The 11526-nt window shown below is 52.3% G+C and overlaps 1 protein-coding gene across 3 annotated transcripts in view; it reads left to right on the top strand.

Annotated features, from left to right (window-relative positions):
• The first annotated feature begins 271 nt into the window (after window positions 1–271).
• KCNIP2 (potassium voltage-gated channel interacting protein 2) overlaps window positions 272–11526 on the top strand; it is a 17856-nt gene continuing 6601 nt past the window's right edge. The window contains exon 1 of one of the 3 annotated variants that reach the window (XM_049645612.1): window positions 272–554. In XM_049645612.1, the coding sequence (XP_049501569.1) occupies window positions 482–554 (73 nt within the window). In that variant the 5' untranslated portion in view covers window positions 272–481. Of the gene's footprint in view, window positions 555–3883; window positions 4168–6446; window positions 10335–11526 lie in introns of those variants that run through there. The other 2 variants (XM_049645614.1, XM_049645613.1) reach the window with 2 other exon arrangements.

Genomic DNA, 11526 nt, shown 5'->3' with positions numbered 1-11526 from the left:
ACAGCGGGGCCTTTCAGGCCCTGTTCCATCTTCCACCATCAGGACCCACAGCTCCAGGTTTAGGGGGTAATGTTGCTGTAGAACCAGTCTCCCTCCCCGCCCTTCCCAGCTCACCCTTTCACCGCGATCCTCCCCCAAGCTGCTAAGAGGAGGGGGCGGGGGTAGGGGGAGCCAATCCCGGCAGCGCCAAAGGGGGGAGGCGGCGGTGACAGCCGCGGGGAGGGGGCGGGCGGGAGGAGAGAGGCGGCTTGGCTCCAGCTCTGTGCTTAGCTCGGCTCTGCCTCCGGCTCTGCGCTCACCTACAGCCCAAGCCTCCCGCTCCTGCCCCAGGACCCCAGGCGGGACCCCAGCCCATTCCAGACTCAGCCCCAGCCGAGGCAGCGTGCAACGCCGCCAGGGGGCGCCGTGTGAGCACCCTGTCTTGGCTACCCGGCGCCCCCTCCCACGGCCCAAGCGGGACGGGACGGGGGCGCCGGGGGCCATGCGGGGCCAGGGCCGCAAGGAGAGTTTGTCCGATTCCCGAGACCTGGACGGATCCTATGACCAGCTCACAGGTGAGTCAGGGACTCAGGGGTTGCAGGAGGGAGGGTAGATTCCAACCCCAGACCCTATCTGACCCTGGCCAGGCCCTTGCTCACACTCTGCCCCATTCCCAGGCACCCTCCAGGCTGTTCTGGGCAGCAGGACACTGGGGGTTCAAAGCCTTGGGTCCCCTGGGGGTTGGGGGGGGACTAGCGGGCAGGTGGGGAGAAGCAGCAGGTGTGGGCGTGTGTGACACAAAGCTAGGAGAGTGTCTGGAGTGGGAGGTGTTACGTGCGTGAGCGCCTGTCATTCTTTGTGTGTGTCTGTGTGTGTATATGTGTGTGCCTGCACGCACGGTCTCCTTCAACTGGTTGCCATGTGCCCTAGGCTTGGTGACAGGGTGAGTGTGATTTTGTTGGCTGTGCAATTGTATGATCTTATCAGATGTTTGAGTGACGTTGTGTTAGGACCCTGTATAAATGAAGTTGTTTTGACCATGTGCCTCTGTTTTATGTGCAATTCTGTGGAGTGTGCGATTCTGTGTGAGACTATCAGAATGGTCAGGACTTCACTTCATGGTGTATGTCTCTTTGTAAGACTTATGACTCTGAACCTCCTGGGGCAAGCATTTGTTAAAGTAGATTGTATTGTGCTTTGTGATTGTGAGACTATGCACATTATATTTGGCCTTTCGTGCTGATTGTGTACTTTCATGTGGCAATATCTGCGAGTGTCTATGATGTGTCTTACCCTTGCTGCCTCTCTGGGTTCCCGGTGCAGAAGGAGGCCTTTACTGCCCACCTCTTTTCCCCCAATTTTTTCACAAAGTGACCAGGTGGACCCAAGGAGAGACTTCAGTGTCCAGCTGCCTAGCCTGGCTCCCAGGAACAGCACCTGGCCCTTGCGGGGAGGCTTTGGTTAGTGTTTGGTCACCGCCCTGCCCCCTGCAAAAGTACTCAGATCATTCTTTCAACTGAAGCTCCTTAAACCTTCAACAACCCTCCCAGAACTTCACCCAGTCTTGAAGGAAAACACCCCCTCTTGCTTCCACTCCAGACCCAGAGTTAGAAGCTCTTGACCTGGAAGGTGCCATGTAGCCTCCCCAAACCACTTTGCTGCCCAGGCATGCTCTCTCTCCCACAGTGGGGAGTACATCTGTGCCGCACATATTCCTGGGTTTGGTAGGCAGACCCACGTGTTTGTGTGGGGGCCTGTGTCACCTTGTGTACATTTCCATGTGTGTGTGTGTTTTCTGTCTCATTGTGCAGCCTGCCCAGGAACTCCAACAGTGAAAGGGAGGAGGGAGACTGTCTCCTTGTCAGAAACAAGCTGGGGAGGTGGAAGGAGCCCAAGATCCTTGTCTGTCCAGAGGGGAGTGAGGTTAACACTTGGGGGTGGGGAAGAGAACTAGGATCTAATGCCTTGAGAAAGTGTCTCCCCTACTCATTGACCCTGGGGAAATCCTAGTTCCTATGCTGAGACTCCTAGAAGGGAGGGCCCTTCCTCTCAAGTAGGCTCCAGGTGTGCCCTAGATGTGGCTCCGCCTGGGATGGAATCCAAAGGTCCAGCTCTGCTTTGAACTGTGTTCTCACCAACTCAGGATCCTTGCTAGTAGTAAGGCCCCAGGGCACTCATTAGCATCACATTAGTCAGTGTTTGCTTCTGCTTTAATTGATTCTCTCTTTTAGTGGAATCATCCCCTCCCCACTTGGCTATTTAAATCAGAGATTGAGTGAAGGTGGGGAAGCACTTGTATTGGAAGGTGCAGGAATGGGCTTTCTATTACTTTTGGTCTCTGGGTCTTACTTTTCTCATCTCTAAAATGGAGAATACTACTTCCTGCCTGCCTACCTCCCGAGGAAAAATAGGTCAAATGTTGACAAGCATCAAGAATGGTGTTCTTCAGCAACAGCAACCTCGATCTAGAGAGCTCCACACAGGACTTGGAAAATAGAAATAGCACTACCAGGAGATCTCCTTTCAGAGGAGGGCTTGTCTTACAGCAAGAGACAAGAGGCTGGGACGCTCTGAAACGCGTGAGGGGAAGCCAAAATGGGAGTCGTTGTCCGCGGTGCTGAAGAGCGGTCGGGGCGGAGGTACCATGGGGCCACCCTTGTGCCCAAAGTTCCTTCCCTGTGCAGTCGGGATTCCTGGGATGGACATGAGGGTAGTCTTTGGCTCCTATCTTTCTGGTCCATCAGGCTGACAGAGAGGGAGTCTTTAAGTCATACCTCAGGGCATCCTGGGTACCCCCGATCACTTTTCTTCCCCACTCCCCCGGACTCAAAAGCTGGGGGAGATTTTTGGGGGTGGGGAGAATTTGAGCCCCAAGCCGACCCAGATCTACCCCCTGTGGTCTTCCAAGCCTGGCAGGTCTGTTTGGAAGTGCAGCGTAGTGCGAAAAAGGCAGCAATCCGTGGCAGTCCTGTCCAAGCCGGAGGCAAAGAAAGGACTGGGGACAGTGAGGAGACAGCTGGAATCTGGCCAAGGCCTGAACTCGGGTCCCTCTGGCCATAAAATATCTTTCCCAAGTCTAGGGCGCCCTCGTGTGGTCTTAGAGCAGCCATGCTTGCGTAGTTGATTCCGAAAGGGGATGTCGCGGCTAAATCTAGTGGCAAAATTTGCACGGAGTTCGAACGTGACTTTTGTCTCATAAATGTAGAATTTTCAGCCAAAATGACAGGATCCCAGTCGGAGGAGTGGAACTAAGTCTCTCCTGTAGGCTGTCCCGGTGGTTTGAAGGCGTCAATGGGTCCTGGAAGGGTTTATTTTGGGTACAACCCGATGGAGATGAGTCCTGGAAAGGGTCAGGGCTGAGACTGAGGGGAGGGGAGCTTCTCCTTCATGCATTTGGCTGACAACCAACATATGATGGTAGAATCTGGGAACCCACTGGAGCAAGACAAAGGGACACAAAACAGAAAGTTATGAGAGAAAGGGATTTGGAGCCGCCTCTTCTTTGCCATCCCAATACGCGGTCCAGTTCCTCCTCCTTCCTCCAGCTCTCTCTCCCATTGGTCCAGGAAGTATGGAAGTGTGGGAAGTTGCCATGACAACTATGTCCTCTTACTCCCCCCCCCCACCCCCCCACTTGCTTCTTAGTGCCAAATTGGTAGGAGGAGGTTGCTACCGGCAGAGAAGAAAGGGCTGAAGAGGGACAGTAAAGCATCAGGTTCATTATCCCCTTCCCCATCTCCTTTTTCAAAACCTGTGGGTGCCTCCCCTCCCCACCAGAATATCAGAAAACATTCCCGGTGATGGCTGTGAGGACTCCTCCCATTCCAACCCCCACCCCCGCCCCCGCCCCCGCCCCGCCCCGCCCTGTCTAGAAACTTTGAGGACGGGTGCTTCAGATGGTGGGGATAGGGGAAGTTCCCCTCCTGCGGCCCGGAGGAAACAGGAAGCAGAAGAAGACTCCGTTGTCCGAGATTCTGGTTCTGGTCCTGCGGGTCCGGCCCTCCAGCGCCGCCCACGCAGGGCCCACTCGGGTGGAGGCGGAGACCTGACTGCCCCGGGCCTTGGGGGAGGAGCTTGGCCAGTGCACTCTCAGCCGAACCATGAACCGATGCCCCCGCAGGTGCCGGAGCCCGTTGGGGCAAGCAGCACGATCCCTCTACCAGCTAGTGACTGGGTCGCTGTCGCCAGGTATGAGGAAGGGAGGAAGGGCCTGGACCCTTCACAAAAAGTGAGTGAAGTGGGGTAACAGCCTTACAGAGGTGGGGAAGGGAAGGGCCCTTCACAGAGATGGAGGGAGCTGGATCCCTCAATGGAAAGCGTTTAAAGGGCAAGATCCCTGACAAAGTAGAGCTAGGAATAGAGTCTCCTACAGAGAAGGTGGAAGATAGGGGTCTTCAAAGAGGAAAGGGTAGGGGGCATCATGGTCCTTCACGATGGTGGAGGATGAGGCAGGACTTCTCACTGAGGGCAGAGGAGGGGGCCTCAAGCAAGTGGATGTAAAGGGATAAAAGGAGGACACTTGCAGGGGAGCAGGGAAAGGGCTTATCGAATTGCTTAATTTAATGGGATCTTAAGATGACTGGGGTCAGCGTCCAAAAGGAAAAAATGCCGAGGCGGGACTGGACCAACATGAACTCAGCTAGTGAGTTCATGAATGATGGGATGAATAGACTTGTGTGGCATAAGGACTGTATGTCACCGTTTTGTCTATCCCTGGGAGTTTGTATGAACCGGGTTATACATTACTGGGGTTGTGATCACTGGAACTGTGCATGCTTGGGGTTGCATATCACTGGGATTCTATGACACTGAAATGGCATGTGCCTGGGGTTCTACGCTTTAGAGTTGGGTAGGGGGTTCCTGAGTCACACTAAGTTAGTTGTATAGTCTTCACAAGCTTGTACCTTGGTGTGGGATGTGTGGAGTTTATGACATGTGGATTGTGAATATCATATCATGGCACTGCTGAGATTTACACACACTTCCACTTGAGTTTCCTTAAGGCTGCCTGGGCAAGGCCCACAGAACCTCGCATCACCTCACTACCTGGCCTGGAGAGACCAAAACAGCCTCGCCCCATGGCATTCTGGGATCTGTAGTTCTCTGGCTCTCTCCATGGTATCCTCTTGAGCCCCTGGAGTATAGGCTGGCCTCTCCTTGCCATGTGTTCCCAGGAAGGCAGGGAGATGGGGCTAAGCCAGAGCCATGCTTGGAAGTCTCTTGGGGAGCCTGTGTCCCTCAAGCCCCCTTCTTGGACCTGTCTCCAGTGACAGATGGCTGGAGCCCGGCAGGACCAGCTCTCAATCATAGCAGGCATGACTTCCAGGCCCCAAAATAGCCCCAAGGCCTAGGGAAGTCATTAATCACCTAGTGCAACTGGGGGCTGCTGTGTCTTCTGGCGGGGCTGGGGATGGAGTGGGGCTGGGGGACCGAGAGAAGAGCTCTGCGGTCTTTACTGGCTGGGATCTTCACTGGGGGATCATGGACAGATGAAAGTGGGACAGCTACATAGGGTGCGTCCCCTCATAAAGCAGTATTATTCCAGGTTCCAAGGGTGAGAGACAGACAACTAAATGATAGGAGTATCTCTGCAGTGAGGTTTGAGGGATTTAGGGAGGGCCTACCTAATGTTTTAAGATAGTGTACCTTTGAGCCTTCACTCTGCCTAAAGTGCTTCCATTAAGACTTCACTCCCTTGGGTGAAGAGCTAAGTGACACCAGGATGCTTAGGGAGGACAGATCTGGACGAGTCTCTCATAGGGCCCCGGGACTTGAGAGGTTGCTGAGTGGGGAGAAGGGAGAGCCTGGAAAACAACTCACTGTTTCCCTTTTACAGACCCTCCCACCAGAGTCCTGTTAGGACCTTGAGTCCTTGTGAGGCTGAGTCAAGGTCTCTGAAGGTTGAGGGTGGGATGAGAGAGAGAAGAGGAGGGTCTAGAGACAGGGCAATTGGGTGCAAGGTTGTCAGTCTCTCCATCTGTGAATCAGCATCAGAGAGCCAGAGATGTGGCTGTGCTGCCTCTTTCCTTCCAGATAGTTTGGCTTGGTGTTCAAGGCTCCATGGAATCTGACCATTGGTCTTACCACTTATGGTTCCCCCGGCACTAACTAAGCTACAGCCATCCAAGGTTCCTTGGCATCCCCACACGCACTGGAAGGACAGACTGGTAGATCATTGGTCCTGGTTCAAGTCTTGATCCATCCTTCACCATCTGTTTTATCTTGGGAAAATTATTTCCCTGAGCCTCAATTCTTTCATCTGCAAAATGGACATACTGCTACTCACTCTGACCATGTCAGCTGTAAACACAGGAGTAATATTTTCATTTTTCATTTTTATTATGAGGCCTAAGTGAGACAATATACGTAAAGTATCCAGGACACAAAATGTGCTCACTAAATGTTGACCCCTTTGTTAGGGTAGACTGTTGACATTTCGCCATCTTTTTTTTTTTTTTTTTTTTTTTTTTTTTTGAGACAGAACATAAGCAGGGGACGGGCGGGGGTGGGACAGAGAATTTGAAGTGGGCTCTCTGCTGACAGCAGCAAGCCCAATGTGGGGCTCAAACTCATGAGAGATCATGACCTGAGCCGAAGTTGGACACTCAACCAACTAAGCCACCCAGGTGCCCTGCCATCTTTTAAGAACCAGCTCAAAAAATAACCTCTCCAAGTTTTTCCTGGCCTTCCAGTTAGAGAGCTTTTACAGTTAAATGAGCTTTTTGTTTGTTTTGTCATTAGGGAAATGCATTTTAAAGTTTATTTTTGAGACAGACAGAGACAGCATGAGTGGGAGAGGGGCAGAGAGAGAGAGAGAGAGAGAGAGAGAGAGAGAGAATATCCCAAGCGGGCTCCACGCAGTCAGCATAGAGCTCAATGCAGGGCTTGAACTCACAAAACTATGATATCATGACCTGAGCCAAAACCAAGAGTTGGATGCTTAACCAAATGAGCCACCCAGGTGCTCCTAAATGAGCTTTTATAGCTCATTTCATGGCCTGCCTGTAACAGTTCCTACCACATAGTAAGCACATAAATATTTTATGAATGAATAGAAGCCTTAAGGTTCTCTTAGTGGGCTTTCTCTCCCTACCCAATAGAAGCCCCTGTTTAGTTCACCTTTGTTCCACAAGCACCAGATCAGAGCCTGTCATTCAATTTATGTAAGTCCAATTTTAACCGACTGAGCCACCCAGGCGCTCCTATATAAATCCAATTTTTAAACTCTTTGCCCTTTAGGAGCTTGGAATCTAGTTGAGGAAACAGGACTGATCCAGAAAGATCTGGGTTCAAATATGCAACCTCTCATCTTAGCTAGGTGACCTCGAGCAAATCCCTTTCTCTCAAATCCCTTTATTTGGGCCTCCTTTACCTCATCAATGAAATGGGCACAATACTATTCACTCCACCTACTTCATGGAGTTGTCATGAGAAGCCATCAAGATAACAATGTTTGCGGAAATGCTTTGTTAATTGAGAGCTATAGAAATGTAAGGGGCGCAGGAGATGTCGTGTTGTTAATAATGGTAGAAAACACTTCCACAGTTACTCTGTGCCAGGAATTATTCTAACAGCTTTCCATGTATTAATTCATTTACTCCTTCTAGCAACCATATGAGGTGGGAAACAGAGGCACATAGAGGTTAAGAACTTGCCCAGTTAATTGTAACTGACAAATCCGGGATTTGAACCCAGGGAATCTGGCACCCTGGCCCGCACTATTACATACCATGCTATGCTGTCTCCTTTTACTTTTCCCATTTAATAACATTACAGAATTAGGTGCTGAGTTTTGAGGGCCCAACAGTGAGTTCGCTAGAAATTCTGCTGAGGCCTGGAAGTCCTGTTAGGTGAGAACTGTAGAACAGAAGGAGAACAGAAAGGAGGGCATTCATAACAGGAGCAAAGGTACAGAAATGGCACCTAGTTTGATGTGTTTGGGGGACAGTGAAGAGGCCAAAATGGTTGGAAAGGGTATCTGCCGATGAGGGTAGAGGGAATTAAATGCCAGATGTGGAATTTGGACAGTAATAGGGAGATATTTGCTGGTTTCATCTGTTTATTTGTAACTTCTAGGGTATGAGAAACCAAAAGCAGTCCCCAGGTTGACTTCTTCCTGGAGGAGGGGGTGGAGGGGCAAGCAGAGGACCAAGCCTGCCAGTGGCATACCCTTCTTCCCATCCTTTCCACACCTTCCCAGGTTGTTGTGGGTGGGGTAAGGGTTAGGGAAGGGTTAGATAGGAGTAAGATGGATGCCTGACCCCCAGTGGTGGCTGTGTGGAACTGCAGAGCAGTGATCCTCAAATGAAGTGGCAGGGACAGCCTGACAGGGGGACTCCTATACCACTATTGGGCTGAGACACCTTCATCCCAGAGCCGGACAAAGGAGAGGGCTCCCTCTGGAGTCAGTCTCCCTAAACGAGGCCTCCTGAGTGGGCAAGCTGTCTAACAAGAGCCAGCGTAGTGTGATGGTTTAGAGCACAGGCTCAGGGTCAGACTGGGTTAAAACTAACACTCTGACACTTACTGATCTTGGTGATGTTCTTAACCTCCTTTTGCCTTAGTTTCACTCCCTGTAATGTGGGGATAATGGTACTTCCTTCATAGGTTTACTGTGAAAATTAAATATGATCATGTCTGGGGTCACCTGGCTCGCTCAGTCAGTGGAGCGTGTGACTCTTGATCTCTGGGTTATAGGTTCGAGCCCCACGTTGGGTGTAGATACTACTTAAAAAATAAAATCTTAAAAACTGTGACCATGTCTGTAAGCACATAGCATATTATCTAGCACACAGTGAGTGCTCAATCAATGTCAGCCAGCTGTGGCAGTAGTTGTCTTCTGGTTCACTGGCTCTGCAGGCCTCTCCCCACCCCTACACATGTGCACACCCACACCCACACACAGACACACAGCCAGCAGCAGCAGCAGCAACAGCAGCAATGGGAAGGAGCTGGGCAGATGGGGGAGGGGCTCCAGGAATGCTCTAGGGGGTGAGGGTGGATGGCTCCCTTGGAGGATTCAGATTTCCCTCCTACTCTCCATCATTCTTCTCCATCAGCCCAGTAACAGTTCAGGAGCAGGCAAGGCTTTGGCAGATCCTGGCTGAGAGGAAGGGAGGAGCTCAGTCTCTCCTCTTCCAAAGAACTTGAATCTGTGGATCCCAAAGGCAGCCACAATAAGTCCCCTCCCCAGAGGGTCATGATAAGGCTAAGCGGCCTTTTTCCTGCCCCGGCTATTGGACCTAATCCTCCCTCCCTTGGGCCTCAGTTTCCCTGTCCGTGGGCTGTGGAAAGAGAGTGCTTCCCGCCTCACTGTCTCTATGACAACCGCGATCGATGTTGGTGGTGTCCTCCTGACTGGAGAGGTCACCGCCTTCTCCCGGCTTATATTCTCATACAGCTCCGTGCAGATACAATTATGCAATCACCGTAGACCCATACTCCTAATTATAGGACACAGCTATACTACCAGTCTTCAGACCTCTATCCCGCAGCCCTGCTGAAACCCATACACTTCATGCCCCCCACACACTCAGACATACGCCAGTGCACTCACACACACATACTATGGACACCCAGGTCACTTACTCCCATACACAAGACACACACCTAATAGACACATACGCAATCATGTGCAAACCACACACAGAGACACACATAAGGGGAGAAACACATACTCTCTATATAGTCAGACATGGGAATACACACAAGAAAATGCCCAGACACTTATAATTTCTGACTCATGTATCTATTCCTTATACACGTGTAGCTCATAGTCTTTCTCTCTCTCTCTCTCTCTCACACACACACACACACACACACACACACACACACACACTGCCCTTCCCTGCCCTCTCCCTAAGCACAGCTCCTCCCTCTACCCCCTCCCTTTGGCACAGAGTAGCCACAAGGTGTCTGGGGGAAGCTGTCCTCAGGGACAGAGGCAGGTCGCTGCCTTCCTCTTACGGCCTGGCCTGTTTTGTCCCATATCCTTCACGCCAAAGGCTCCTGAGGAGATGCCGGTCTGTAGGCTGAAGTGGCCCCGAGAAGAGGAAAAGGCTGTGACTGGGAGGCTTGCGGGGCAGAGGCGGGGTGAGGGGGCGGGAGAGGGAGGAGATCCTGGGAGGGGAGGGGGAGGGAGGCTGCAGGCGGTCCTCTTACTCCGGCCGGGGAGCCTGAGGGGGAGGTGGTGTGAGGAGGGCTTCCAGTGTGTCTGACCCTCAGCTGGTGGGGGCCATGCCCCAGGCCCACCATGAACCTGGAAGGGCTGGAGATGGTTGCTGTGCTCGTGGTCCTCGCTCTGTTTGTCAAGGTCCTGGAGCAGTTTGGTCTTTTCGAGCCTGTCTCCTTGGAAGGTAACCCAGGTGTCTGGGCGTGTCTGGGCTGCTGGCCTGAGCAGCGCTGGGGAGGGGCTTACTCTGATTTTATGACTGGGGTCAGGGGTGAGCATGTTAGCGATGGGACAGGGCATCTAGGGGAGGTGAGGAGGGGTGCTTGGGGGACAGGACATCTGAGAGAGGTAAAGAGGGAAATTCAAGGAGTGGGTGGGGGGGAAGAGTGTCTGAGGGAGGTGAGGAGGGGATCTGGGGGCTGGATGTCTGAGGGAAGTGAAGAGAGAGGGCCGGGGGGCTAGGGTGTTTGGGGGGGGGTGGTGAGAGGAGCACAGCATGGGAGGACTAAGGTATGGAGATGAGGGGAATCCATTTGGAGCATGAGGAGAGGTCTGGAGACAGGCAGGGCTATCTAGAGTAGAGGAAGGAGGTTCGAGGGATCCTGAGATAACATCAGACTTCTGGGGTATCCCTTTGGGGCCAGGGACCCACAATGGCCCTGAAGATGCGTGTGACTCTCCACACCTCCATCCTTGCAGGTGTAGGTTACAGAGTGTAGTGTATGTGGACTCTGTGTGAGAGATACGGGGGGTGTGACTGTGTGTTCCTCTATGTGAAAAAGGATAAAGTGTGTGACTGTATGAGCCTTTGCATGTGACAAGGATGTGATTTAATGTGTAGAGGGACCGGGTGTGTGGCTTTGTGAGATGTGGATATGACTGCCTGAGGGGGACTGGTTGTGCAGTTGGGCCTCTTTGGGTACTGGATTGTGTGTGTGGCTGTTCCCAGAGTTCCCTGAGAAAATACCAGCTCCATAGTCAAGGCTTGGGATGGGGGTGGGTTCTGGAGGGGTAGGAGTGGGAACACTGGGAATGAGACATTTATAATCAGCTCTGGCAGGAGGGTGAGGGGTGGAACAGATCAGGGACCTTGCTTCCCAAGCCCCCTTGCCACTCCCAGTTTCTCTCAGGATCTTCAAGGCCTAGGCATTGGGAATTCTCCACCCCGCCCCAAAGTCTAGTGGGGAGAATGATATTGGAGGTAGAGAGGAGAGCAGGTTGTGCCTCCCCCAGAGAGGTTTGGCCTCTCCCTCCTCTTCACACCAATAACTGTGCAGCTCTATAGCATGGCTGTTCTCCAGTTCCACAAGGGACAGGAAAGTAGGCAAGAACCATGATAGGAGGGCTGTAGGGTAGAGCTGCAAAGATGTGAAGAG

Source organism: Panthera uncia, chromosome D2, assembly GCF_023721935.1.
Source record: "Panthera uncia isolate 11264 chromosome D2, Puncia_PCG_1.0, whole genome shotgun sequence".
NCBI lineage: Eukaryota > Metazoa > Chordata > Mammalia > Carnivora > Felidae > Panthera > Panthera uncia.
The sequence above is the reverse complement of the archived record's forward strand: the minus strand, read 5'-3'. Positions and strand labels throughout refer to the sequence as shown.